Source organism: Lutra lutra, chromosome 9 (assembly GCF_902655055.1).
Source record: "Lutra lutra chromosome 9, mLutLut1.2, whole genome shotgun sequence".
Classification (NCBI taxonomy): domain Eukaryota; kingdom Metazoa; phylum Chordata; class Mammalia; order Carnivora; family Mustelidae; genus Lutra; species Lutra lutra.
In genome coordinates this window covers 92,112,217-92,138,443 of record NC_062286.1, presented here as the reverse complement: position 1 = coordinate 92,138,443, position 26,227 = coordinate 92,112,217, and the positions used below count along the sequence as shown (strand labels likewise).

The following is a 26,227-nucleotide window of genomic DNA, read 5'->3' as shown; positions in this document are numbered from 1 at the left end:
GGCGCCGGCCTGCGGCCATTTTGGAGAAGGGCGTGCGAATCCTTGCGGGGCGTCGTGGGCTAGTGGGGGCCGAGCGACGGGTGGTGCAGGCGAGGAGTCTGGGTTAGGGCGCTGCGGGGGGGAGGGTCGCCTTTGCCGGCGTGCTCAGCGCCGTGAGCAAACGCCCTCGGTCCTGCCCCAGATCAGTGGCCCAAATGTGGGAGGACAACGGCCAGAAAGCACCCAACGAGCCAGAGCCGCAGAGGAGAGCTGGCTCCTTCCTCTCCCGCCCCAGACTGATTTTTCCCTAATGCTGGAAACTCAACGTGAGCGAATCCCTCGGAAACGTTTCTCTAATGATTTATGAGAACAAAATCAAAAGGTAACAAGTCACCATTTTCATGATTTATAACTATTTTCCCACAAGATTTTACTTTTTAAAAAATAGGCTTTCAGGTACTTTTTTTTTTTTAAACACAAACATATAGGTAATTTAATTTTTAAGTTTAGGGCTGAACGTATGAAAACTGAACTCATTAAACAATTTACTTCTTAAAGTCTGTATTTGATTTCAGATTTTTGTAAAGCAATTAGTAGCTGGAGCAGGAGACTCTTGACCAGGTTGGGAGTAGAGATTACTTAAAGAATCTTTAAAAAAAAAAAAAAAAGTGGAAAAAAAATGTGTTTCAAAGATAAATTTACACTTGTGAAACCCAAGTTAAGAACTAATTCAGGGGCGCCTGGGTGGCTCAGTGGGTTAAGCCTCTGCTTTCTGCTCAGGTCATGATCTCAGGGTCTTGGGATGGAGCCCAGCATCTGGCTCTCTGCTCAGCAGGGAGCCTGCTTCCCCCTCTCTCTCAGCCTGCCTCTCTGCCTACCTGTGATCTTTCTCTCTGTCAAATAAATAAATAAAGTCTTAAAAAAAACAAACAAACAACTAATTCAACTCATCTTACAAAGAAAAGAGTAGTTTCACAAATTTAGTTTTACAGCTTTGGCATTCTTTAATATTTCTTGCAAAGGATCTACAATCAAGAGATTTGCTTACTTATCACAAAGTGAACTTTCATTCAACATTCAAAATTTCAACATTTCTGTTAGTTGAAAACTATTGGCAACTGATAATTTAACATCAATTAGAAATCCCTTTAGAAATTAGTAGCTCCTTCTGGGGCACCTGGGTGGCTGGCTCAAATGGCTTAAAGCCTTTGCATTCAGCTCAGGTCATGATCCCAGGGTCCTGAAATCAAGCCTGGCATTGGGCTCTCTGCTCAGCGGGGAGCCTGCTTCCTCCTCTCTCTTGCCTGCCTCCCTGCCTCCTTGTGATCTCTATCTGTCAAAGATAAAAAAAAAAAAAGGAGAAATTAGTAGCTCCTTCTATTAGCTTTGTAATGATACTTAAATTGTGAAAGAATTTCATTAATGGTGTTATAAAAATATCCCAACCAGCACTCAATTGTGAATTCTTTAAACTGTTATACTAGCACATACTGGGATTAGGAATCCAGAAACTGAATTTAAAAAAAAAAATTTTTTTTGACCCTATCACTCACAAAATCCTCTTTAATAGGGAAAACAAACAAACAAACAAACAAGGGAGGGCTGTTGAGAAAAGAAATGTGAGGGTTATTGAGTTTGGCTGGCATTAGGCCTTGCCTATACAGTCCTCAGCTCTTGGTCCTGTAGGGGCCAAGGGCCAGGCTGCTCCAAGGTGGGCCACTTTGGTTTGAAGATTATTTTGAGTTAAAGGCAATTAAGACCCTATAGACTTCCTCCCTGTGGAAGAAACTTTTTGCCCCCCCTTGACTATATAGAAGAATCTAAATTGGGGGTTTTTCCCAGAATAACTTATTACCAGAAATAAATTTTATCTGAGTGACCTATCTATATGGCAAGGCAAGTATCTAATTACCAAACATTTGCTCTTCTTATTGCCCTGTGACTTGCATTCTTTCCTTTCAAAGTCCCAGATCCCTACCTGACTCTCCTTAGTTCAGGATAATATACAGATAACCTTATTTTGCCTGACTATCTTTGGAATTTCCATGTCAGTGTGGATTCCCTATATGTAGGAAACTAAATTTGGTTTTCTCCTGTTAATCTATTTCATATCAATCTGATTCTTAGTACAGCTAGAAGGTCCTAGAAGGGAACAGGAAATTCTTGCTTCCTGATATTACACATTGACTTTCTGTATGGTCTTTAAATACCATCCTACGCTGGTGACACCCACATTTGTATCTTGTACCCCTTCCTTGAACTCTAGGGTCTTCTATCTAATGGTCTACTCATCCACTCTGATATCCTGTAGGCACCTAAAGTTACTATGTTCAAAGCTGAGCTCACAACGCTTTTCCCATCCCAAACTCCATGTGTAACTTTCCTCACCTCAGGAATGGCAATATTATACTTCTATTTCCTTGGGTCAGAACCCTGGGATCATCCTTGAATCCTCCCTTCTTATGTCTATCTGTATTACCACTCCTTTCAAAATCTATCCAGGATGCAGCCATTTCTCACTACCTCCTCCATCTGCACTCTGGCCCAAGCTGCCATCCTCTCTCACTTGGATTATTTTACTAGTGTAAGTGGTCTCCTACCTCCACTTTTGCCAACTTTTGTCTACTTAACTCAGCTGTCAGAAAGTTCTTTTTAAAGATGTAGGTCCAGTCCTGTCATTTGTTCGTTTAAAATAACTGTATGGTTTCCCATCTCACTGAAGATAAAACAGAAAGCTTGTGAAAGGGCCTCCAGCCCTCACTCTGATCTCGGCCACCAAGGTCTCCCTCCCTTACTCTGCTCCAGTGTCACTGCCTCCTTGCTGAGGCTGGGGTCTCAAGGAGAGGTGTGGGTGAATGTGTGTTGAATGTGTGTGAGTCATACATCCCCTTCCTTGGGGCCTTTGCACTTGCATTCCTCCTGCTGCTAATTCTCTGCCCATTCTATGGCCCCATCTCCACATGGGTTATTCGCTCCCCACTGCAGGTCTGTGCCTTCTCTGAACACTAAGAAAACCCTCAGGTCCTCTCATCATCACTCGGTTTACCTGCCTTGGCTTATTCTCCTGAGCATTTTTCAGTAATATATTTATCATTGGTATATCTGTATCCCACACTGGAACATAGACTCTGAGAACAAGGACTTTGTTCACTACTTTATCTTCAGTGTCTAGAACAATGCACAGAATATAGTAGGAACTTCATAAATATTTGCTGAAGGAGTAATGAATCACCACCACCCTTCAGAAGTGTGTACTATTGCCCCCATTGTACAGGTGAGGAAATGAATCTCAGGCCGAGGATCTGAAATTAAAAAGGTTTATGACAAAGGAAGGTTGTGGATACTGTGGATACTGTGATTGTTGGAACACAGTCTTGTAGCACAGACCACAATGGATCTGTGTTTTTAATAAAACTTAGCTAAATTATCCCTGACTGTAGAGCTTAAAAGGAAATGTCAATTAGCTTAAAGATTCAAAGGGGGACGCCTGGGTGGCTCAGTTGGTTGGGCAGCTGCCTTCGGCTCGGGTCATGATCCCAGCGTCCTGGGATCGAGTCCCACATCGGGCTCCTTGCTTGGCGGGGAGCCTGCTTCTCCCTCTGCCTCTGCCTGCCACTCTGTCTGCCTGTGCTCACTCTCGCTTCTCTCTCTATGACAAATAAATAAATAAAATCTTAAAAAAAAAAAAAAAGATTCAAAGGCTTTGTAGGCCATTCCCATGTTTATTCTTCAGATTACATATCTGTTGTATCTTTATTTGCAAAAGAGGAACATAGTTTCTAGGGTTAGCTAGAATGAATCCAGTAATATTGCCTTTTTAAAAAAGTTTTGCTTTTTAAGAGGTAGCCAAATAAAACAAGTTGTCTCTACAGCATTAATTTTCATCTCTGATGCTGTATGATTATGAAAATTTCCATAATCATGTAGGTAAGATTATGGCTGTGTGAATTGATGTTAATCTGGGTATTTTCCCCCTTTGTAGGCTTCCTGATTAAAACTATTTTCCAAATGTTTTTAAATGACTCCTTTAAAATCAAAGGTGATTTTGTGGGGTTCAAAGCTTAAATACAAAGTCTGTCACTTTAGAAGCTGAGTAAACTTGGTAGGTTATCTATTCAGTTGTTGGGGCGCCTGGCTGATTCAGGCCTTACAACCTGCAACTCTTGATCTCAGGGTACTGAATTCAAGCCCCAAGTTGGCTATGGAGCCAACTTAAAAAAAATTTTTTTTTTATTTTGCTTTCTAATCAGTACCAAGGGTCTTAAAAGCTATCTTAGGGTTAATCATGAGAATTAAATGATACATATGTCACACTCTCTACCATAAAGGAGATACCCAATAAAAGTTGGTTTCCCTTTTGAGCAAAAAAAAAGCCCACACTGCAAAACGAAAACGAAATGCTGCGTCATTGCATTCATGCACACCAAGTTTCTGGGCATTCCTTCTCAAAAGCTCAAAGTAGAACCCCGTTGAACCTAAATGAAAATGAATCGACCTAATTTTATTAAAAAAGATGTTGCGAGATACGTATATATCGCGAGCTGAGGTTCAAAAGAGAGCCTTTGCTCAGCTTACAGGCTGGAACCTATGCCCGCTGACTCTTCCGCAGCTGCACGGGTTTCCCTAGGGAAGGATGCGCCCGCGAAACCCTCCTCGGCTTTCACCTTTTCTTATAGTGCGGCTGCGCAGCGGAGGTAATTGTCCTTTGGCCGCCGCCGTAGGCCACGAGGCCCTGGAGCGCGTTTCTATTGGCTGGGTGTGTTTGGCGCCAAAGGGCGAAACGGAGGCGGAGGCGAGTACACGCCGCTGTGGGACTGGAAACCACCCGATCCCCAGAGTCGTGTGCGTGAACCCTGCGACCGTTTGGTGTGAGAGCGGGCGGTTGACGAGGCCTCGGGACCGGGGCGCGGATGATATGTTCTGCGAAAAGGCCATGGAGCTGGTCCGCGAGCTGCATCGCGCGCCAGAAGGGCAGCTGCCCGCCTTCAATGTAAGGGAGGATGGGGTCAACCGGGCTGGTCTGGCTGAAGGCGCGGGGCCTGGGAGAGCGGCGGGCGGGCGGAGGGTGGGCGACCCTGTGGGTCTAACCTGCGTCTCCTCCGAGCGTGGGCTTTCTCACCGTGTCAGCTCCAAAGTAGGGAACAAAAATTTTGGAACACAGAAAAACGAAACCTAGCAGGAAAAAGAGCATTCGTGTTTATATTACGCAGCGATTTGGTGAATTTCTTGAATATATTGCCTCAGTGTTTCCTACATACAGCGTTACTGCTGGTTCTTTTGCTTGACCAAGCGTTTCTTGGCTGCCCGGTAACCATCTAGCATTTGTTGAACGCTAAGGCAGAAGGTAGGCCTGTAGAGCCAGGCCGGGATTCGGGCTCGTGGTGTGAGGTTGGAGCAGTACTCCGGCTTTCTGTGGCTGTCCGCTTCTGCAAAAAACGAGAAAGAGCATAATAATAGGGCTCAGTTCTTCCTGTAGTGAGGGCCCTCGGAGTGGGATGTATATGTGTAGGTCCTCTGGACAGTGCCTGACACACAAGGAGCAGCGAAGTGACTATTTGCTGTTAATTTTCCGTGTTACAACAAGACCCCAGCTCTGACACCTAGGACAGGATGATCTGGTTTGTTCCCTTATCTCTGGTTTCCTTACACCTCTGCAATTTGGGGATTTTTATGAGCCTGACCCCATAGCCCCCTACCTCTCTCTCCCTACCTAGCCCCACATGTCCTTTACTCACTACTATTTATTACCATTATTCTTAATTTTCTGTTACTACCCCAAAAGAATGCTAAGCATGTGGCCTGTGTTATCTGTTGTTCTCATAAGAACGCTTTGAGATTTAAACCATTTCTTCTAGCCATGTATACAGAGGCTTAGGAAGATTAAGTATCTTGGCTATAGTAAGAAGTGAAACTAGGATTTAAATCCTGGCAGTCTGGCTTCAGACCTGCACTGTAAGTTCTATACTTGACTACTTTCCCTAGCATAGAGCAGCCGCTGTGTGAATGCCAGGGCATGTTCTCCTGGGAGAGGGGTAAAAAAAGGAGTATTAGAATGCAGTGTGAGGACACAAGAGAGGCATACACAGGAGCATAAGGAGAAATGTTGGTATGAACTGGGGTAGAGGAGGGGGCATTTGGGTCACACCTGGAAGGATGAGGTCCCTACTCCAAGAAGGAAAATAAGCATTGCTGCTGAAGGATACAGCCTTGCAGAGATTAATGGTCACATAGGAAGGGAGGGACTAATGTGTGTGCAGAGGCTACATAGGTGGGTTCTAGACCTAGGAGAATTGGGTATTAACGTATAAGGCATTTGGAAGGTGGTAAAGGATTCTAAACAAGGGAGTGATAGGGCAGTTTTTTATGTATTGAGGGTAATGATGGCAGCACTACGTGGAACAGATAGGAGATGAGAAAGAACAGTGGCAGTTAGATGGTTATGGGTGGTTATGATCACTCCTTTAAAAAAAAAAAAGAGAAATTATAGATCAAGTTCAGGGATTTGTCCAAACTTACAACATATTGGTTCAGAGCCTCACCTTGAACACAGGTTTCCTAGATTCCTGTCTTAAACCTCTTCAAACATAAGAAAATATATAATTGTTGTTCTTCAAGGACAGTTACTTCATTTAAAAAGTTAGGAGACAATGATGGGAAGTTCAGCAGAGATGCTGGAATTTCAAGGGGTGCAGGCTCTAAAATAGGACTCCATGCTGCATTTAGATAACTAGGCGTATGAGGAGACAACCTCAAAGAGACTCTTGTCCAACAGGAACTGGCCACAACAGCCTTGTGACTGGCTCTGCAGACCTTGAGTCCATCCAGCAACCTGTTTCACTTAAATTTTAAGTTACCACTTTTGGGGGGTGTCCAGGGAAGGAACTTTAAACTTTAAAATCACTCCTTTTTCTAGGTCTTAATTTGGCAGGGCACCTTTTGCAGTTTTGCACCTTCAGCTGACAAACCCACCTGCTAGCCAAGTTACTCAGCAGCCTGGAAGACTCAGCCTGAGGAGACTGGCCACTCTTTGACATAGCCAAGCAGGGACAGGCCAATCCATCTGATTGGTCTGAGGGCTGATAGGCCCGTGGCCCACAGGAACTTCCAAGAAGAACTCCCAGGAAGATGATAGTCAGTAGGTCTAGAGCAGGACTCTGCCTTATTCATTCCAGGATCTCTCAAGGTTAGATGCTGTATTCAGCAAATTGAAATAATTGTCCACTTTCTATATGCAGAACTGGTAATAGTTTAAGTGAGTTTTTAGGAAAATTATCTTGGGCTCCCAGCCTGAGGTGGGAATTTTTACTATAGATAAATCTAAATCTGAAAGCATGTATGTATTTTTATTTATTTAAGGTTTTATTCATTTATTTGAGAGAGAACACAAGCAGAGGGTAGGGGCAGAGGCAAAGGGAGAGAGAGAAGCAGATTCCCCATTGAACAGGGAGCCCCACCTAGGGCTCGATCCCAGGATCCTGGAATCATGACCTGAGCCAAAGGCAGACATTTAACCAACTGAGCCACCCAGGGATCCCAGCATTTGTGTATTTTATTTTTTTTTTTTTAATTTTTTTTTTAAAATTTTTTTAAATGATTTTATTTATTTATTTGAGAGAGAGAGAGCATCAGAGGAGAGAGAAATCAGCAGGAGAAGCAGACTCCCCGTCGAGCAGGGAGTCCGATGTGGGACTCGATCCCAGAACTCCAGGACCATGACCTCAGCCGAAGGCAGTTGCCCAACCAACTGAGCCACGCAGGCGCCCCAATGTGTATTTTATTTTTTTTAAGATTTTATTTATTTGAGAGAGATAAAATACAAGCAGGGAGCAAGGCAGAGGGTAAGGGAGAAGCAGACTCCCTGCTGAGTGGGGAGCCCAATGTGGGACTCAGTCCCAGGACTCCAGGGTCATGACCTGAGCTGAAGGCAGATGCTTAACTGACTGAACCACCCAGGTGCCCCACATTTGTGTATTTTTATAAAATTTCACATGTCTTTTTTTTTTTTTTTTAAGATTTTATTTATTTATTTGACAGAGATCACAAGTAGGCAGAGAGGCAGGCAGATGGAGAGTGTGAGGGAAGCAGGCTCCCCGCCTAGCAGAGAGCCCAATGCCGGGCTTGATCCCAGGACCCTGAGACCCTATCCCAAGCCGAAGGCAGAGGCTTAATCCACTGAGCCACCCAGGTGCCCCTCACACGTATCTTTTGTATGCCTGTAGATCTATTACTCATACAGGAGTTTCAGCTATTTCTTAAAATATTATTTGCTTATAAAAGGAATATTGAACTGAATTCTAATAGATCAGACTTTTCCATGACCTCTTTTTAACTACTTGAGCAAAGGGAAGATAGAAATCATGCTTACTTTTTTTTATTAGGAATTATATATTTTCTTATGTTTGAAGAGGATTAAGTTCTTGATTTTGTAGTTATACCAATAGTCCCAAAATGTTTTTGCTACTGCATACATTTTGGTCTTAAAAGTAGTTAGGTCACTTATCTTTGGATTGCTGACAGACCTACTATGTAATATTTATGAATTTTAGAATTTAGAATTTAGATATTTGGGTGTTTTTACTTTGGGGCTGCCATAAATAATGCTACTCTGAACATTTATGTACAAAGTTTTTGAATGAACATGTTTTCAAGTTTCTTGGAGTATATACCTAAGAGTGGAATTGCTAGATAATATGATAATTCTATGTTAAATTTTTTGAGGAACCATCAGAATGTTTTTCATAGGGCTGCATCATTTTATATTCCTGTCTTCAATGTATGAGTGTTCCAATTTCTCCTTATCCTCACCAACACTTGTTATATCCATTCCCATAGGTATTGCTTTTTGATAAGATATCAAAATCAAAGATAAACAGTAGATCAAACATTGCTATAGACTTGGTGGAGGAATTAATAGATGTGTATCGATATCATTTTATATATTCTAGGAGGATGGACTCAGGCAAGTTCTGGAGGAGATGAAAGCTTTATATGAACAAAACCAGTCTGATGTGTAAGTTTTGACAGATAGATGTCTTTTTTTTTTTTTAAGATTTTATTTATTTATTTGACAGAGAGATCACAGTAGACAGAGGCAGGCAGAGAGAGAGGGGGAAGCAGGCTACCTGCTGAGCAGAGAGCCTGATGCGGGACTCGATCCCAGGACCGTGAGATCATGACCTGAGCCGAAGGCAGTGGCTTAACCCACTGAGCCACCCAGGTGCCCCGATAGATGTCTTTTTTAAGAGTTTTTATTTATTTGAGAGCACAAGCAGGGGGAAGGAGGAGAGGGAGAGGGAGAAGCAGGCTTCTCGCTGAGCTGTCGAAGCCCGATATGGGGCTCAGTCCCAGGACCTCAAGATTATGACCCAAGCCAAAGGCAGACACCCAACGAACTGAGCCACCCACACACCCCTGATGAGATTGATATTTTAAAAGAACTTAAAAAATGTGATACTGAAATAAGATAATGTTCCATCAGTTTTTATTTATTTTTTTTTATTATTATTATTTTTAAAGATTTTATTTATTTATTTGACAGAGAGAGATCACAAGTAGACGGAGAGGCAGGCAGAGAGAGAGAGAGAGAGGGAAGCAGGCTCCCTGCTGAGCAGAGAGCCTGATGCGGGACTCGATCCCAGGACCCTGAGATCATGACCTGAGCCGAAGGCAGCGGCTTAACCCACTGAGCCACCCAGGCGCCCCCCATCAGTTTTTAGATATGATTTTTTTTTTAAATTCTCTGTGAGCCTGATCATACTGTAGCTATACAGGACTGAGGGGATTTGTGTTGATCACCCTAAATTTATGGGGATTCAAATGGTGCATGGTACATAGCAGATGCTCAGTAAACATTTATTTGAATCATATGACAGGGTATTAGAGTGAATCTAAAAGAGATGAGACAGCAGCAAATAAAAATTCTAACAAAGTGAAATCTATAGAATTTCCACTGCTCATTTTCACTAATAGCTGCCTTGGTGCCTTAAATGGGTAACAGGCAATTTGTAAACTTAATAGGAGCTGCAGTGATTTCCAGCAGCTTTAGCAAAGTTCGCCTAGAACCAGTGCTATAGAAGGCTACAGCCTGGTGTGTAAAAGAGCTCTGGGTTTAGAGAACATTTAGAGCTGAGCATGGTGGTGGCACAGTGGAGCATTTGGGCTGTGTGACAAACTTCATAGTTCTTGTGATTTGGTGAAGAGTAAGATACAAGGAGTACCAGCTCTGGGATCAGAGGTGATTTATCCAGATCTCAACCAACAGATGTCCGTCTGTGACCTGACACTTCATTTTTGGCCTTATTAGGTACAGTGTTTTGATCAGTTACTTGGGCATAGAAATCAATAACATGTTGGTAAGATCTGTGGAGCACATGAACAATGGGAGCATTTTCCAACTGTGTTGTTTAAGAAGAGATACAGAAAAATCTTCACAGGTCGAATGAAGGAAAGAACCATAGCAGGTTTACAGTAAGTGTAAGGCAGATATAAAGTCCCTAACTCAAGTTCCCAAGCACTTTGTTCATTTATTAATTCATGCAACAAGTATGTACTAAATGATTATGTGCTGATAAGTGGCTCTGATGTTTCAGCTGTAAACTGATGTCTGTCAGATGTCTGTCCCCATAGCCCTCACAGTCTAATAATGCAGAAGATAGATAATAAATACAGATACGCCGAATTGGGATACATGCCATGAAGGAAAACAATAGTTCTGGGAAAGAGAATAATCAATTAAAGGCAGACTTAGACTGAGAAATCAGGGAAGTTCTCTCCAAGGAAGAAACCTTTCAGCTGAGATCTAAAGGAGAAGCCAGTTTCAGTGAGGCAGTGACTGGGGGCAGAGAGTGTCCTAGGTGGAGGGGGCAGTATATGTATGCAAAGGCCCTGAGTTGTGAAGGAGGGTGGGTGCTCAGGACAGTGATAGTTAAAGAAGACCGTGTGGCTGAAGCTTAGCAAGCAGGCAAAGGGTAACACAAGATGAGAATTTTAAGCTATTTTAAGATGGTGGCATGGTTATGTTTTAAAAAATCACCATAGCTACTCTGTGGATAATAGACAAGGGGACCAAGAGAAGAGGGAGGCAAGCTGGCCATCCAGGTGACAGCAGAGGTGACCTGGACTAATTAGAAAGTGAACAGGTTGGGGCGCCTGGGTGGCTCAGTGGGTTAAGCCGCTGCCTTCGGCTCGGGTCATGATCTCAGGGTCCTGGGATCGAGCCCCGCATCGGGCTCTCTGCTCAGCAGGGAGCCTGCTTCCTCCTCTCTCTCTGCCTGCCTCTCTGCCTGCTTGTGATCTCTCTCTGTCAAATAAATAAATAAAATCTTTAAAAAAAAAAAAAAAGAAAGTGAACAGGTTAAAGATATATTTATTTAGGAGGTGGCCTGACAGGCCTTAGTCCAGTAAGGGAATGATTTTCCTGTATTTGCTATATTTGTACCATTTGCAAATTTGTGATCCAAAACTATGTGCCCCACCCTCCTAGTTTCTTTCTTGGTGGGGTGTAGGGGACAGTCACTATTATTAGTTTCTGTTAAAATTTTTTGTCAGAAGTCTATTCCTTTTTAATTACGCGTGTAAAAGTAAATTTTTTTAGGAAGTCCTTATGTACTTAATGAAATACTCTGGTATTACCTTGGGTATATTTTGTTTGTACTGTTTCTTTATAATCCAGAGCACACAATAAACAATGTGGAGAACGAATCTGACTTTCAGAGAGTGACAGAAATGTACAGAGCAGATGTAGAAGACATGATAGGATGGGGACATAGATATTTCCCTCTATTTTCAGGGCCTGAAATAGGCACTGCAGGAAGGAATCCCTTTTTGTATCTATCCAGTTCCTTTTATTTTTATTTATTTATTCATTCATTTATTTATTTTATTATTTATTTATTTATTTCACAGACAGAGATCACAAGTAAGCAGAGAGACAGGCAGAGAGAGGAGGAAGCAGGCTCCCTGCTGAGCAGAGAGCCCAATATGGGGCTCTATCCCAGGACCCTGAGATCATGACCTGAGCCAAAGGCAGAGGCTTTAACCCACTGAGCCACCCAGGCACTCCTATCCAGTTCCTTTTAAAACTCCAAAGTAGATTCTTATTCATTCTGTACATTGTCTTTGATTTGTTTTTTTCCATCATTTTTATTATGGTAAAATATAAATAACATAAAATTTGCCATCTGAACCATTTTAAGTGTACAGTGCAGTGGTAGTAAATATGTGCATAATGTTACACAGCTGTCACCACCATCCATCATCATAATCTTTTATCCTGTAATACTGAAACCCTGTGCCCATTAATTAATTATACATCTGGTTTGTGGGTTTTTGTTTGTTTGTTTTTAAAGATTTTATTTATTTGACAGAGAGAGAGATCACAAGTAGGCAGAGAGGCAGGCAGAGAGAATGGGGAAAGCAGTCTCCCCGCTGAGCAGAGAGCCCGATGCAGGGCTCGATCCCAGGACCCTGGGATCATGACCTGAGCTGAAAGCAGAGGCTCTAACCCACTGAGCCACCCAGGTGCTCCATACATCTGGTTTTTAAATATGATATTTATCTAATATCTAAGGAGATGTACATTTTGTAGGGTAAAACCAAAATTTTTCCCTCTCTGTGTGAACAACACTGCAATATAGGACACATACATGTTGAAGATCAATAAATATTTGTGGGATAAGTGAAGGACTATTTTTACTACCATTTTAACTCATTTTATTGCAAAGATTTGGAAAAACCATTAAAAGAGTAGTCCTATTTAAAATAAAAATATGATAAAAGATCATAATCTTGTTAACCATGATGTTAGGTTTATCTCTTACTCCAGCATGGTAAAAGAATTCTAAAAAGTGAGTAAACACAATGTGTGTCTTTTGAAAATAATGAAGATTAATCAGTGTGCAAAAATGCAAAATACCAAATGGTTAAATGAAATGCTGATAGTATGATTTTAGGTAAATTAGTTTACTTTTGGTTTTTGGCTTTTTTAGCATACCAATAAAAGCTCTTATGTGGAGGCAGGTACTATTTGTTTAGATTAATCGCTAATTATAAATAGATAAAAACAAACATGGAGGTCAGTTGTTAGTTGGCTTTGAAAATTTTCCTTATGCTGAAATATTTGTTCTTTTCTTTTTTAAATGTTCTTACCAGGAATGAAGTAAAGTCGGGTGGACAAAGTGACTTGATACCAACCATCAAGTTTCGACACTGTTCTTTGTTAAGAAATCGACGCTGTGCTGTAGCATACCTGTAAGTTTCTCAGTTTTTGCTTGTGGTGCAAGGAATAAATGGAGGGCTTTCCATGTGGTTTCCTAATTAACCATTTCAAATGGATAACAGATATTCTTAGATTTGTTTTTCCTGTATAAGCATTCTAAATACTTTTCTTTATTCCATTAAATTTTTTCATTGTGAAAAATTGCAGTATTCATAAAACTAGGGAGAATAATACTATGACCCCCCATGGAGACATCATATAGGTTTAACACTTTTTAACATTTTTCCATATTTGCTTCATCTTGTTTTATTTGCCTGTATTAAACTATTCTAGAAACTGATGGGCTTTTACCACTGAATACTCTAAGAAATAAGGACCTTTGGGGCCTTTTCTCCCATGACCATGGCACCATTCTCAAACCTAGAGAAACAAAGAACTCTTCACTGCACCCATCCAGCCCATATTTATGTCTCCCTGTCATTCCCAAGGTATCTTCTTATAGTCATGCAATCTCGTACCTTTTTTCTATCCTAGGTATGACCGATTGCTTCGGATCAGAGCACTCAGGTGGGAGTACGGCAGCGTCCTGCCCAATGCCTTACGATTTCACATGTCTGCTGAAGAAGTAAGCTAGTACTGTTCTTCACGTTTCTGAATCTGGAAAATGCTGGTTGTGGCATTGTTCTGTAATAGTATTTGTATAGTAGAGTATAGCATAGTATTGTTCTGTAATGGTATTTCTCTTTAAAATTTGTTTTTCAGCAGTTTTTGGTCTGTATTTACTTAGTATATAGTATGATGAGAATGATAGGAGTAATTCTAAATGCTATGTGGAAACCTCTCTGATTAATAAGATTAAGGGTCCCATTATGTTACTTATTAGTGATCCATTTATAGGATTAAAGAACTGGCATCATTATTTAGGGCTTTTCCATAAAGAGAGAGAGAGTGTTGTGTGTGTGTACTTTCTTATTCAACATGAATACCTGTAACAAAACTCTTCATTTGTCCTGTCACTAAGGCCCAGAGCTAGCCCAATATTTAAGGACATAGGATTAGAGTCAAGTAAATTTGGGTTCAGAATGTTGTTTCTGCCACTGTCTAATCTTTGGTAAGTGACTTGAGTTCTCTCTATGTCTAAATGCCCTCATTTACATAATGAGGGTGGTAGTACTTACCTATTATAGGCTTGAAGTGACTTCTGACACTATTAGAGTTAGACCAAACTTCCCCAGCCACAGGTTTGGGGGTTCCCAGGGCTTCCCTCCTTTCTGACTAACTGGCTAAAAATTTGAGGGGTCCTGCTATCTCCTTAGGTTTAGAGCTTTGAATATCTTGATTCCAGTCAAACTTCCAGAGAGGAGAGTGGAGATAGAGATGGAACTCAGTCACATGGATGGTTTTAAACAATGGTGCCTGTGTGATAAAACCCCAGTAAAATTCTGGACAACAAAGCTTGTGTGAGCCTCCCCAATTGAGAGTACTTTGTGTGGATTGTTACATATTGTGCCAGAAGGGCAGTGTGTCATGATTCCATAGGGAAAGGACACTAGAAGCTTCATGTTTGTTTACTGTCAGGGAGCAAGAATGTCCTGTCTCCTTAAGGTCCTTTTAACCAGAATAAGAATCGAATTGACATGAGCTAGATTTTTTTTTTTAAGATTGTGTTTATTATTCATCAGAGAGAGAGGGCATGCACAAGCCAGAGGAAAGGCAGTGGGAGAGGGAGACAATCTCAAGCAGACTTTGTGCTGAGCACAGAGCCCAGTGTGGGGCTCAATCCCACAACCCTGAGATCATGACCTGAGCCAAAGTCAAAAGTGGGGCACTTAACTGACTGACCCACCTGGGTGTCCCAACATGAGACAGATAAACAGGAAAAAATCAAATTTCATACATACAGGGAATCCATACAGACATGGAAATTCCAAAAGCAGGCAAAATGAGGTATATATGTCTTTTCTGTTGTTGTTAAGTAAGCTCTGTGCCCAACATGGGGCTTGAACTCAAGACTCTCAGATCAAGAGGATCAAGAGTCGTATGTTCTACCAGTGGAACCAGCCAGGAGCCTCAAGGGTTAGGGGTTTAAGACTTGAAAGGGAAAGAATGTAATCCTCCAGAAGAATGGAAAAGAGCAAATGTTTGGTAAACAGATGTTTGTGGGGATGGGAGGGGTAAAGGGTGGGGAGGCACCCACAGAAACAATGAGACAAAGAGAGGCTTTGTTATCAGACAGGCTTTGCTAGGTCCCTCCCTGTCTACCATATCTTGTTCAGACAATAATGTGGTTGTCTATGGTGGGAACTCTCTTCCTGGAGCAGATACTTAATCTAAATTTTTTAAGGCAGTTGTAAGAGAGGCAAAGAGCTTTTCCTTTTTCTTTTTAAAGGTTTTTGTTTATTTATTATTTGACAGAGAGAGAGACAAGAAGAGAGGGAACACAAGCAGGGGAAGTAGGGGAGAGAAGAAGGCTTCCCGCTGAGCAGGGAGCGTGATGCAGGCCTCTATCCCAGGACCCCAGGATCACAACCTGAACCAAAGGCAGATGCTTAATGACTAAGCAACCCAGGCCCCCCAAAGAGCTTTTCCTGAATCTGCTAGGTTTAAATTGCTTTTTAACTCAAAACACTTCTTGCCAAATTGGCCCATATTGGGGTGTGACCTACCCTTTGCCCCTGTAGTATCTTGCCAGACCTCACCATGTTGTCTCTTCCTTCGGCTGCTAGTGTTTCTTAACCCTTTCACTATGGTAAAATTGTGATTGTAAGTGTAGCGCTTACCACAGTTCTGTGCATCATGTAGGTGCATTATTTATCCTGAGGGCTCAGGCAGACGTACACACACACACACACACACACAATTTCTTATAAGGATTATGAAGACGTTTTTCTATGGAGTCTTTTAGGAGTTGTATTGTTTTACCTTTCACGAGGAGATCTACAGTACTGGCATTGATTTCTGTGTATAATGTTGAATTTTGAATACGGATAGTGAGATAATCCAATACCACTTAATTGAAAAGGTCTTTTCACCATTGCTCTACATGTGGTGCCACTTTTGTCATAAATTGTGTGTCAGTATATCTGAGGATTTGGGATAGGGGACTTTCTCTTCTGTTCTCTTAATCTATATGTCCTCAAAAAAAAAAATCTATATGTCCTCATACCAATTCTACACTGTTGTAATTATTATAACTTTATTGTAAGTCTTGAGTAAGTATTACCATCTTGTTCTTTTTCACGTGTGTCAACTATTTTTGGCCCTTTGCATTTCCGTGTAAATTTTAGACTCAATTTGTCAGGTTCTATTTCTTTTTTTCTTTTCTTTCTTTTTTTTTTTTTTTTAAGATTTTATTTATTCATTTGACAGACAGAGATCACAAGTAGGCAGAGAGGCAGGCAGAGAGAGAGAGAGGAGGAAGCAGGCTCCCCACAGAGCAGAGAGCCCGATGCGGGGCTCGATCCCAGCACTCTGGGATCACGACCCAAGCCGAAGGCAGAGGCTTTAACCCAGGTGCCCCTATTTCTTTTTTTTTTTTTTTGAGATTTTGGTTGAAATTGAATTGAATCTATAGGTGAGTTGATATAATACTGAATCATGTATGTGGTAATCCCTGCATATATTTAGGTCTTTAATATCTCTCAACAATGAAAAAAATAACAGATTTACTTAGACATAACTTATATAACATAAAGTTTACCCTTTTAAAAATATACAACTCGGGGTTTTTTGTATATTCAGAGTATCTGTTATCACCATCTTATTCTAGAACATTTTCATCACCCCCAAAAGAAACTCTTTATCCATTATCAGTTACTCTACATTGTCTCCTGTTTTCCCAGCTCCTGGAGGTTACAAATCTACTTTTTATATAGGTTTTTGTATTGTGGATTTTTCATTTAAGTGGAATCATGCAGTAAGTAAGTGGCCTTTTGTGCCTTTCACTTAGCATGTTTTTAAGGTTCATCCATGTGCTAACATGTACCATCCTGAGGTATGGCTGAATAATATTCTATTGTATGGATATACGTACCTTATTCACTCATCAGTTGATGGACACTTGGGGGTTTTTCTCAGCAGGGTTTTAATGGTTTCCAGAAAAACTATCAGTGCAGGGTTTAGAGAGATCATAATTCTGAAATGGAGTTTTTCTCATGATTCTGTATCTGGTCAAATGTCTCTTAGGTCTGTGATTAAGTATGCTAGAATGTAACTTCTGTGAGCATAGAGATTTTCACTTTGTTAAATGATCCATCCTAAATCCCCAGACCGGTACCTGGTTCATAGCAGGCAATTAGTAATACTTGCAGTTTAAATGAATGAATGGTCAGTAGTGATCTATGTGGGAAAATGTGCTATTTATGAAAGGATGAATATACAATTTCTGCAAGTTTTTCTTCTTATAACTTTGTCAAATGACTATATTTACAGATGGAGTGGTTCAATCGTTATAAAAAATCCCTTGCTACCTATATGAGGTCACTGGGAAGAGATGAAGGTTTGGACATCACACAGGATATGAAACCTCCGAAAAGCCTATATATCGAGGTAAGTATACCTTTTAAGATGGATTTTTCTTGGTGTGCCTGGCTGGTTCAGTCGGTAGAGCATGATGCTCTTCATCTTGAATTTGAGGCCTATGATGGGTGTAGAGATTAGTTAAAAGTAAAATCTTTAAAAAAAACCACTAAGATAAAATAGATTTTTCTTCAATGCATAGATTATGCTGACTTTTGTCTTAGAAGAGGGAGTATATGAATATATATTAACTTAACATTAAAAAAGAAACTAGGGCGCCTGGGTGGCTCAGTGGGTTAAGCCACTGCCTTCGGCTCAGGTCATGATCTCAGGGTCCTGGGATCGAGCCCCACATCGGGCTCTCAGCTCAGCAGGGAGCCTGCTTCCCTCTCCCTCTCTCTCTGCCTGCCTCTCTGCCTACTTGTGATCTCTGTCAAGTAAATAAATAAAACCTTTTAAATAAACAAATAAATAAAAAATAAAAAAGAAACATATATCCAAGCCAAAAATGTTACTTCTAGGGGGATGGTGGGAATAGGATAGAATAGCTAAAATTTTCTGAATGTACAGATTTTAACAGTGTTAACTTTGGAACCATATACATGCTTTATATATTATTAAAAAAATTAAAGTGGAAGACCAACCCATAGATTTTGAAAGCAGAATGAAACATATGAACCTGTATTTTAAGTTGGTAGATTAGTTGAACAGGAATTATTTTAAATTACTTTAAAGGCAAATAGCTTCTAAAACCAGTAGGTGAAAAGTTAATGGAGATGATGATGAGGTTTATGGATGGGTACAGTTAACACCTAGACCCACTGATCAGTCGTAACATCCAGAAAGGAACAACTAGACATTTTATGCTTCATGAGGTCTTGCAAGAGGAAGTGTGTAACACCATTTGCCAGAAAATCAAACCTGATCTGATCAAGCCTCTAGAAAAAACTTCAGTTTATAGGAAATTCAGGGACTGAGAAACATGTTAAGTGACCCCATAGGGACCCACAACAAAATCTAGTTTGTGGGAAACTACCAAAGTACCCACTTTCTTTATCAGTAGATTGCCAAGAGGAAGGGAAAAAGGGAAAAAACTGTATAGATTAAAAGATGTGGAGACATGTCAGAAATGTGTCATGTGTAGCTCTCGTTGGATTCTGATGTAACATGTCAGCCTTAAAGAAAACAGCGATGAAATAGATGGGGGAATGTGGATACTAGCCGGGAATTTCATGATAGTAAAAATGATTAATAAGATGTGATAACAGTATTGAGATTATGTTTCTTGAAAAAAAATCTTACACCTAAAACTAATAAAACACCAACTGAAATTAAATAAAAACTTAAGAAAAGAAAAATTAATTGAAACCAAAAGCTGATTCTTTGTGAACACGAATAAAATTGATAAACCTCTAAAAAATTAAATAAATAGAATCTCATTTTTTAGAAATAGATACTTAAATATTTACGGATGAAATGGTATGTAGGATTTGGTTCAAAATAATCCAGAAGTAGGTGAGGAAGCAAGATTGGCCGCATGTTGATAATTGTCGAAGCCAGTTGATGGAGTTTCATTATATTAGTCTTTTTACTTCTGAATATTTGAGATTTTCCATAATATAAGTCTATTTAAAGAAGCAAAAATGTGGCATTGGGGCGGGAGAGGAGATTCTTCTTAAATGGTGTTTTTTGAACTAAGTAAAATACCTTTGGAAGTCATGTTAAGATTTCAGAGGGATGGGGCACCTGGGTGGCTTAATGGGTTAAAGCCTCTGCCTGCGGCTCAGGGCATGATCCCAGGGTCCTGGGATCGAGCCCCACATTGGACTCTCTGTTCAACAGGGAGTCTGCTTCCACCTCTCTCTCTGCCTGCCTCTTTGCTACTTGTGATCTCAGTCTGTCAAATAAATAAAATATTAAAAAAAAAAAAGATTTCAGAGGGATCATAGGGCATGAAATTATCTAAGAAAAGTAGAAGACTGGAACTTGCTGGTGGGGTTGGCTTCACTCATACCAATGCAAGACCTCAAGAGCACCAACTCCTATCCTGGGTTCTTATGGGAGAGGAAAACTGAGAGCTGCAGTCTCTTGGTAATCTTCTTGGCAGTTACAGAAGTGGTTATCAAAAGGCTGCCTCACCCCTCCTACCTCCTGACAAAGAACCTCTCTTGATTCTTCTGATGTGAGTCTGCATCTCTTCTTTCATGGTGTACTTCTACATATTTCTGGGAAATCATCTGAATATTAAAGAAGATTGGAAGAATCCCTTTAAAACAGAAATTGTAGAGACTTATCTATGTTCTTTTCTCAGATACTGATATTTCATGGAAGAATCTGTTAAGAGGCAAGTTGGAGTCAATAAAACATTCTCTTTTCTTTGTAGATAGGTATTTTGATTTTTCAAGATTTGCAGAGGGAACACAATAGGTGATGTTGTCTTCCCTCACCAGCTCCCTAGGTTTCTTTGCTGTCGGCATGGACATACACATACATGTGGAGATCCTGCCATTCTCCCCATCCCAGCAGGACAATTGGCTTGTCAGTAAGGACAAGGTACACAGTAAGGACAAGGTACTAGGCCCAGGTACACAGAGAAGAAACAGAGAGACAGAAAGCCTAGTATTTGTACTGGGTGGGTATTTTTATAACCCCTATTTACTTTATGGTCACTATATAGTAAAATAATTTAGAGGGGCGCCTGGGTGGCTCAGTGGGTTAAGCCTCTGCCTTCGGCTCAGGTCATGATCTCAGGGTCCTGGGATTGAGCCCTGCATCAGGCTCTCTGCTCAGCGGGGAGCCTGCTTCCTCCTCTCTCTCTGCCTGTCTCTCTGCCTACTTGTGATCTCTGTCAAGTAAATAAAATCTTTAAAAAAATAAAATAAAAAGTAAAATAAAATAATTTAGATAAAACAAAAGTTGTTTTTTTTTTTTTCTTCAGGTGCGGTGTCTAAAAGACTATGGAGAATTTGAAGTTGATGATGGTACTTCAGTCCTGTTAAAAAAAAATAGCCAGGTATTTCTCGTGTTGAGATACTTTATATCCTATGAGAGTGTTGAACGATGCAAATGTTAGAATCAGTAGCAAAGTAAATGTTGCCTTGTGATGAGCATGTGTATCATAAGCATTTGCTTAGTATAAGACACACTGTTTTGTCTGTTTTCTAAATATAAAGACTTGCATATATCAAGAAGAGGTTAATTTACTAGGTTATTGCTTGTATTTAACACTAAGCATGTTACTGGGAAATTATCACAATGGGCCTTTTTCTAGGTAAGTGGGCTTATTCTTATTAAGGGCTTATTAAATTGTTGGATTTAACAGCTCTCTTTGAATTTATTAAAAAGGTGCTAAGTGCTCGGGGCACCTGGATGGCTCAGTAGGTTAAAGCCTCTGCCTTCGGCTCAGGTCATGATCCCGGGGTCCTGAGATCAAGCCCCGCATTGAGCTCCTGCTCAGCGGGGAGCCTGCTTCCTCCTTGCTCTCTGCCTGCCTGTCTGCCTACTTGTGATCTCTGCCTGTCAAATAAATAAATAAAATCTTTGGGGAAAAAAAAAAGGTGCTAAGTGCTCATTTTCAGCTTGTAGGTCACCTTTCAAATTCTAGTTCTTTGGCAAATAAATAGTGATATCGATCAAAAATTTCTTTTTCTTTTTATTTTATTATATATATTTTTTAAGATTTTATTTATTTATTTGACAGAGAGAGAGAGAACAAGTAGGCAGAGAGCAGGCAGAGAGAGAGGGGGAAGCAGGCTCTCCACCGAGCAGAGAGCTTGATGTGGGGCTTGATCCCAGGATGCTGAGATCATGACCTGAGTCGAAGGCAGAAGCTTAACCCACTGAGCCACCCAGGCAACCCTAAAGAGATTCTTCAAGGGACCCTAAAATCTTTGATTGTTAGAGCAAAAATTTCCCTCCCAAGTATCCTCTGGGAAGTAGATAGAATGAATAGAAAGCAGATGGTGAAGGAGTGCTCTCATCAAAATCTGTATTTCTGGAAGACCCAGCAGGAAGTTGTGGTTCACAAGAACAAAGCTATCCTCATAAAGAAAGATAGGAGAAAACTTCATCTCAAACACTGTCGTCCTGTGTTTGAATTTCTCTCTCAAGCTCTTTTGGCTGATCTCTCCACCATAGTGCCCAGGTGGGGCTGGGTCAGGTGGAAACCAACTGAGCCCGCCCCACCCCTTCCTGCTCCAGTGCTAGACAGTTGTCACTCTCTGTAGACTGCGCAGAAGCCTTCACCTTGAGATGTTTTAACTTGTCTCAGTATTGCCCACCCTCAATTATAAAAATAGAGGACAATTTTATGTCTTTTTCTTACTATTTATCTACTTCTAAAATATCTGACCACATCCAAAACCAGTTTTCTATAGAATTTGGTATAGATCATCCACATAATATAAAACATTAATAGGAAAACATTTTTTTGCCATAGATCTCTTTATACTTGTCCATATAGCAAGCATGTTTATGTGTCCAGAAATCAGAACCCCCCCCCCCACTTTGTAGTAGGCATTGGAATAACTTAAATGAACAACTAAATATATTTTCTCTTTTTTTACATTTCACATTCTTAAGGCATTTAAAAAATCCATTTAACAGATTAGACAGCAGGGTGTCTTCCTGACTGGTCAGGAGGTAAATCCCTGTCTCAGGGCCCACGATAGGCCTGTGAGCTGGTGAGGAAGGCCCATAGGCCCATGGAACCAAAGCATGCTTCCCTGAACTATTGTGATTATCCCTCATGCTGCAGTTATTTTCGAAGATTATTTGCTGTGAACTTCCTAATGTAGGGTTTTTGGTTTTTACCCAAGAATGTCTATCTTTTCTTTGAGACTTTGGTCATCTGTGAGATTGGAAAGTTTTCTACCTTGCTGCCTGCACCTTGCTGCCTGCTGCAAGGCTTTCCCACCCCAGACTTCAGTAAACGCTCCCATTTTAAGCCCCTATGTTTTGGGGGAATCAGACAGGGAGAATCTTTTCGGCCTCAGAATGAGAGTGGTTTTCTCTTGGAAGGACACGGAGTATGAGCCTTAGCTGGGTACCAGTGTCTTTACATGCAGTGTGTGAACAGCACCCACCCTGCAGATTACAGATACTTCTAATCCTTGAAAAATACAGGAGGATAGAGGCTACTGTAGTTATGATGAAAATAATTGTTCAGGCTCAATACTAGAGAAGCTTAATTGAGAAGAAGCTCCTTTCAGTGGTCTTCCCAACAAGCTGTTGTCCCTTTGTGGTCCACTGGTGCAGAATCCCACCCTGGGGTTTTCTGTGCATAAATCCCAAAATGCAGATGGCAAAATTCCTGCTGGAATGCAGAAGTCTTCAGTTAAGTTTAACTGAAGCAAACTATAAATTTATTTATAAAAATCAGAATTCAGGGACGCCTGGGTGGCTCAGTTGGTTAAGCGGCTGCCTTCGGCTCAGGTCATGATCCCAGCGTCCTGGGATCGAGTCCCACATCGGGCTCCTTGCTTGGCGGGGAGCCTGCTTCTCCCTCTGCCTGCCATTCTGTCTGCCTGTGCTCGCTCGCTCTCCTCTCTCTCTGACAAATAAATAAAATCTTATAAAAAAAAAAAATCAGAATTCAGTAGAGTTTTAAGTGGCTTCAATTTCAATTGACTAAAATAACAAATGTACTTACGTTTAGCTACTCTGCTGCTTGAAAAATAGGTAATCAGTTGTTGCTTTTTAATGATGCAAAATGTAATTTTCAATTCTTTTCCAATTTTTTCTCTTCCTCCCTCCCTCTGCCCTTCCCCTCAGCACTTTTTACCCCGGTGGAAGTGTGAGCAGCTGGTTAGACAGGGCATTCTGGAGCATGTGCTGTCCTGACCTTGTGCTGAGGCGCCACCAGGCTTCCCTGTGGTGTGAGGGGCAGCCACACAACAGAATGTGCTACACGTCCCTCTCCACCCTCACCTCTTTGGTTTTAAAGGTTCTTTACAGAAGTTCTTTAAGATAACTAGGAGTATCTGGCAAAGGAGTGGTTTGCTTTTCTTTTGTACAGGATTCATCCTCCTCTTTGTAATAAACTGTAAGCTATGTCTATAATTACAAGATTCCTACAGTTACTACAATGTGGTTTTTTGACAAAATTTTTTTAATGGAAATAAACATTTGTTAACATTTGATTTTCTTTGTCCTCCCTGGTAATGACTTTATTTTTCCAGTGTACATTTCCAGCCCATGGTATAGCATACTGTCTTATAGTACAAATTCAAGGAAGGTAATACCTTTCCTAAGTGACAAAACTTTGGCAAATTAATATAGTACTCTTTAATATAATAAAATTCTTTTTTGTTGTTGTCGGGGTCATGTGTTACTTTAGTGATAATTTTCACTCCAAAAATGTTATTTAAGTGCCAGAACAAAACACTGTGGTTTGTAATGGTGCTTTATAGCAGAACAAGCTATTTTATGCAAATTAATATGCCTTTTAAGACTATGTAATTTCTCTATTTATTTATTTATTCATTCAGAGGGACAGAGGGAGAGAGAGAGGCAGAGGGAGACAGAAAGGGAGAGAGAGAGGGAGGGACAGAAGGAGAGAGAGCGAGAACCTTAAGCAGGTTCCGTACCCAGTGCAGAGTGTGATATAGGGCTCGAATTCTCAACCCTGAGATCCTGACCTGAACAAAAACCAAGAGTCGCACACTTAACCGACTGAGGCAGCCAGGTTCCCCTGTAATTCCTCCTTTTAAAGAGCATTCCCTCAGGGGCCCCTGGCCGGCTCAGTCATGTAAGTTGTTGGTTGTAAGTTGGAGCCCCATGTTGGGTGTAGAGATTAAACTGAAATAAAACTTAAAAAAAAAAAAAAAAAAAGAGCATTCCCTCATACAAGTTTGTGAACTTTATCATAGCAGGGTAATTGCATTCAGGTGGCTCTGCTTTGCAAGACTTCCAGTGCATGACCAGTTTTAAAATTCTTCCTTTAAGGAGATTATTATGCCAATATGATTTACAAGTGCTTTTCAGAAATTATGAAATTTTTGCATAAATACTGGAATCCTCAAAATTAGGTGGTCATTTCAAACAATACTAATTTCAGATGGCCCCTTTTATTTAGAAACTCTGCACCTCTTTGGTTTGATGAAAAGTCATATAGCTTTTCTTCAGCTTATTTAAAAAAAACAAAACAGGGGCACCTGGGTGGCTCAGAGGGTTAAAGCTCTGCCTTCGGCTCAGGTCATGATCCCAGGGTCCTGGGATCGAGGCCCGCATCGGGCTCTCCTTGGCGGGGAGCCTGCTTCCTCCTCTCTCTCTCTGCCTGCCTCTCGGCCTACTTGTGGTCTCTTGTCTGTCGAATAAATAAATAAAATCTTAAAGAAAAAAAAAAACCTCTGCCTAAAATATAGTTTTTTTAAAGATTTATTTATTTCAGAGAGTCAGTCAGTGAGTGTGTGGGGGGAAGATGTAGAGGGAGAATCCCAAGGAGACTCCCTGCTGAGTGGAAGCCCTAGAGGGAAGCTCAGTCCCACAATCCTGAGATCATGACCTGAGCCAAAATCAAGAATCGGACACTTAACTGACTGAGCCACCCAGGCATCCTGATTTTTTAAATAACAAATACACTGCCAGCTTGCAGAGACCTGGGGGAGTGGGTGTCGCCTACTAGCCTTCCTTGTCATTTGGTGACATTTCACAAATGCTGCTGTGCTACTGCTCTTGGTGTCCCTATACGCCCTCTTGCTGGAGCTGTCGGTTCCTCTGTCTCGGGTTTTTTTTGTTTTGTTTTTGTTTTTGTTAGATGGGAGAGAGGGGCAGAGGGAGAGAAAGAATCCCAATCCCAAACAAACTCCATGCCCAGTGCAGAGCCCAACCTTGGGGTGGAACTCATGACCCTGAGATCATGACCTGAACTGAAATCAATAGCTGGGGCACCTAACTGACTGAACCACCCGGGTGCCTCTCAGCATTTAATTTTTTTATTATCCATTCCATTGCTTCTCAGCCCAATATTATTAGCAATTGAAGATACTGTACTTGCCCTTAGTCTTTCAAGGTAGCTGCTTAGATGGGGTCTCCTTTCATAATAACTAATGTCTTTTTTTTTTTTTTAAGATTTTATTTATTTATTTGACAGAGATCACAAGTAGGCAGAGAGTCAGGCAGAGAGAGAGGGGGAAGCAGGCTCCCGCTGAGCAGAGAGCCTAATGTGGGGCTTGATCCCAGGAGCTGAAGGCAGCAGCTTAATCCACTGAGATACCCAGGCACCCCAGCTAATGTCTTCTTGAGTCAACAGTTTATCTGTGTCTGGAGGATGTGGCTTGTATGTGAGTTTCAACTACTGAAATTGTATTTGTAAATAAAATATTAGTAGATTGAAGTTCCATTGTTTTCTCTGTAGGATCAACTACAGAATGTTCTTGTACCTGTGTTTTAGTTCTTGCTGCACCAATAAGAGATTTCACAATGGAAGGCAGTCCTTCTGTGCTGAGAAGTGTATGGCTGCGCAACCTTCCAGAGGGATCTAGAAGTCTATCCAATAAATCAGTTCCAACCACA

General features: G+C 41.0%; 1 protein-coding gene across 4 annotated transcripts; it reads left to right on the top strand.

Annotated features, from left to right (window-relative positions):
• Nucleotides 1–73: 73 nt before the first annotated feature.
• GINS1 (GINS complex subunit 1) lies at nt 74–26,227 on the top strand. 4 transcript variants are annotated; one of them, XM_047744236.1, is made up of 7 exons: nt 74–361; nt 8,925–8,989; nt 13,129–13,227; nt 13,730–13,820; nt 17,627–17,743; nt 20,652–20,726; nt 23,486–24,032. In XM_047744236.1, the coding sequence occupies exons 2-7, from the start codon at nt 8,955–8,957 to the stop codon at nt 23,552–23,554; spliced, it is 486 nt and encodes a 161-aa protein (XP_047600192.1). In that variant the 5' UTR covers nt 74–361; nt 8,925–8,954; the 3' UTR covers nt 23,555–24,032. The 4 variants fall into 4 exon arrangements, with proteins under 4 accessions (XP_047600192.1, XP_047600189.1, XP_047600188.1 ...); XM_047744233.1 differs by lacking the exons at nt 74–361; nt 23,486–24,032 and adding exons at nt 4,750–4,969; nt 26,070–26,227; XM_047744232.1 differs by lacking the exon at nt 74–361 and adding an exon at nt 4,753–4,969.

What these genes read in the sequence shown, in the direction of transcription:
- GINS1 (XM_047744232.1), top strand. Translation starts at nt 4,895, where the DNA reads ATGTTCTGCGAAAAGGCCATGGAGCTGGTCCGCGAGCTGCATCGCGCG. An exon ending in GAACAAAACCAGTCTGATGT is followed by an intron (nt 8,990 to 13,128) that starts GTAAGTTTTGAC and finishes TGTTCTTACCAG; the next exon opens with GAATGAAGTAAAGTCGGGTG. An exon ending in TGTTAAAAAAAAATAGCCAG is followed by an intron (nt 20,727 to 23,485) that starts GTATTTCTCGTG and finishes CCTTCCCCTCAG; the next exon opens with CACTTTTTACCCCGGTGGAA.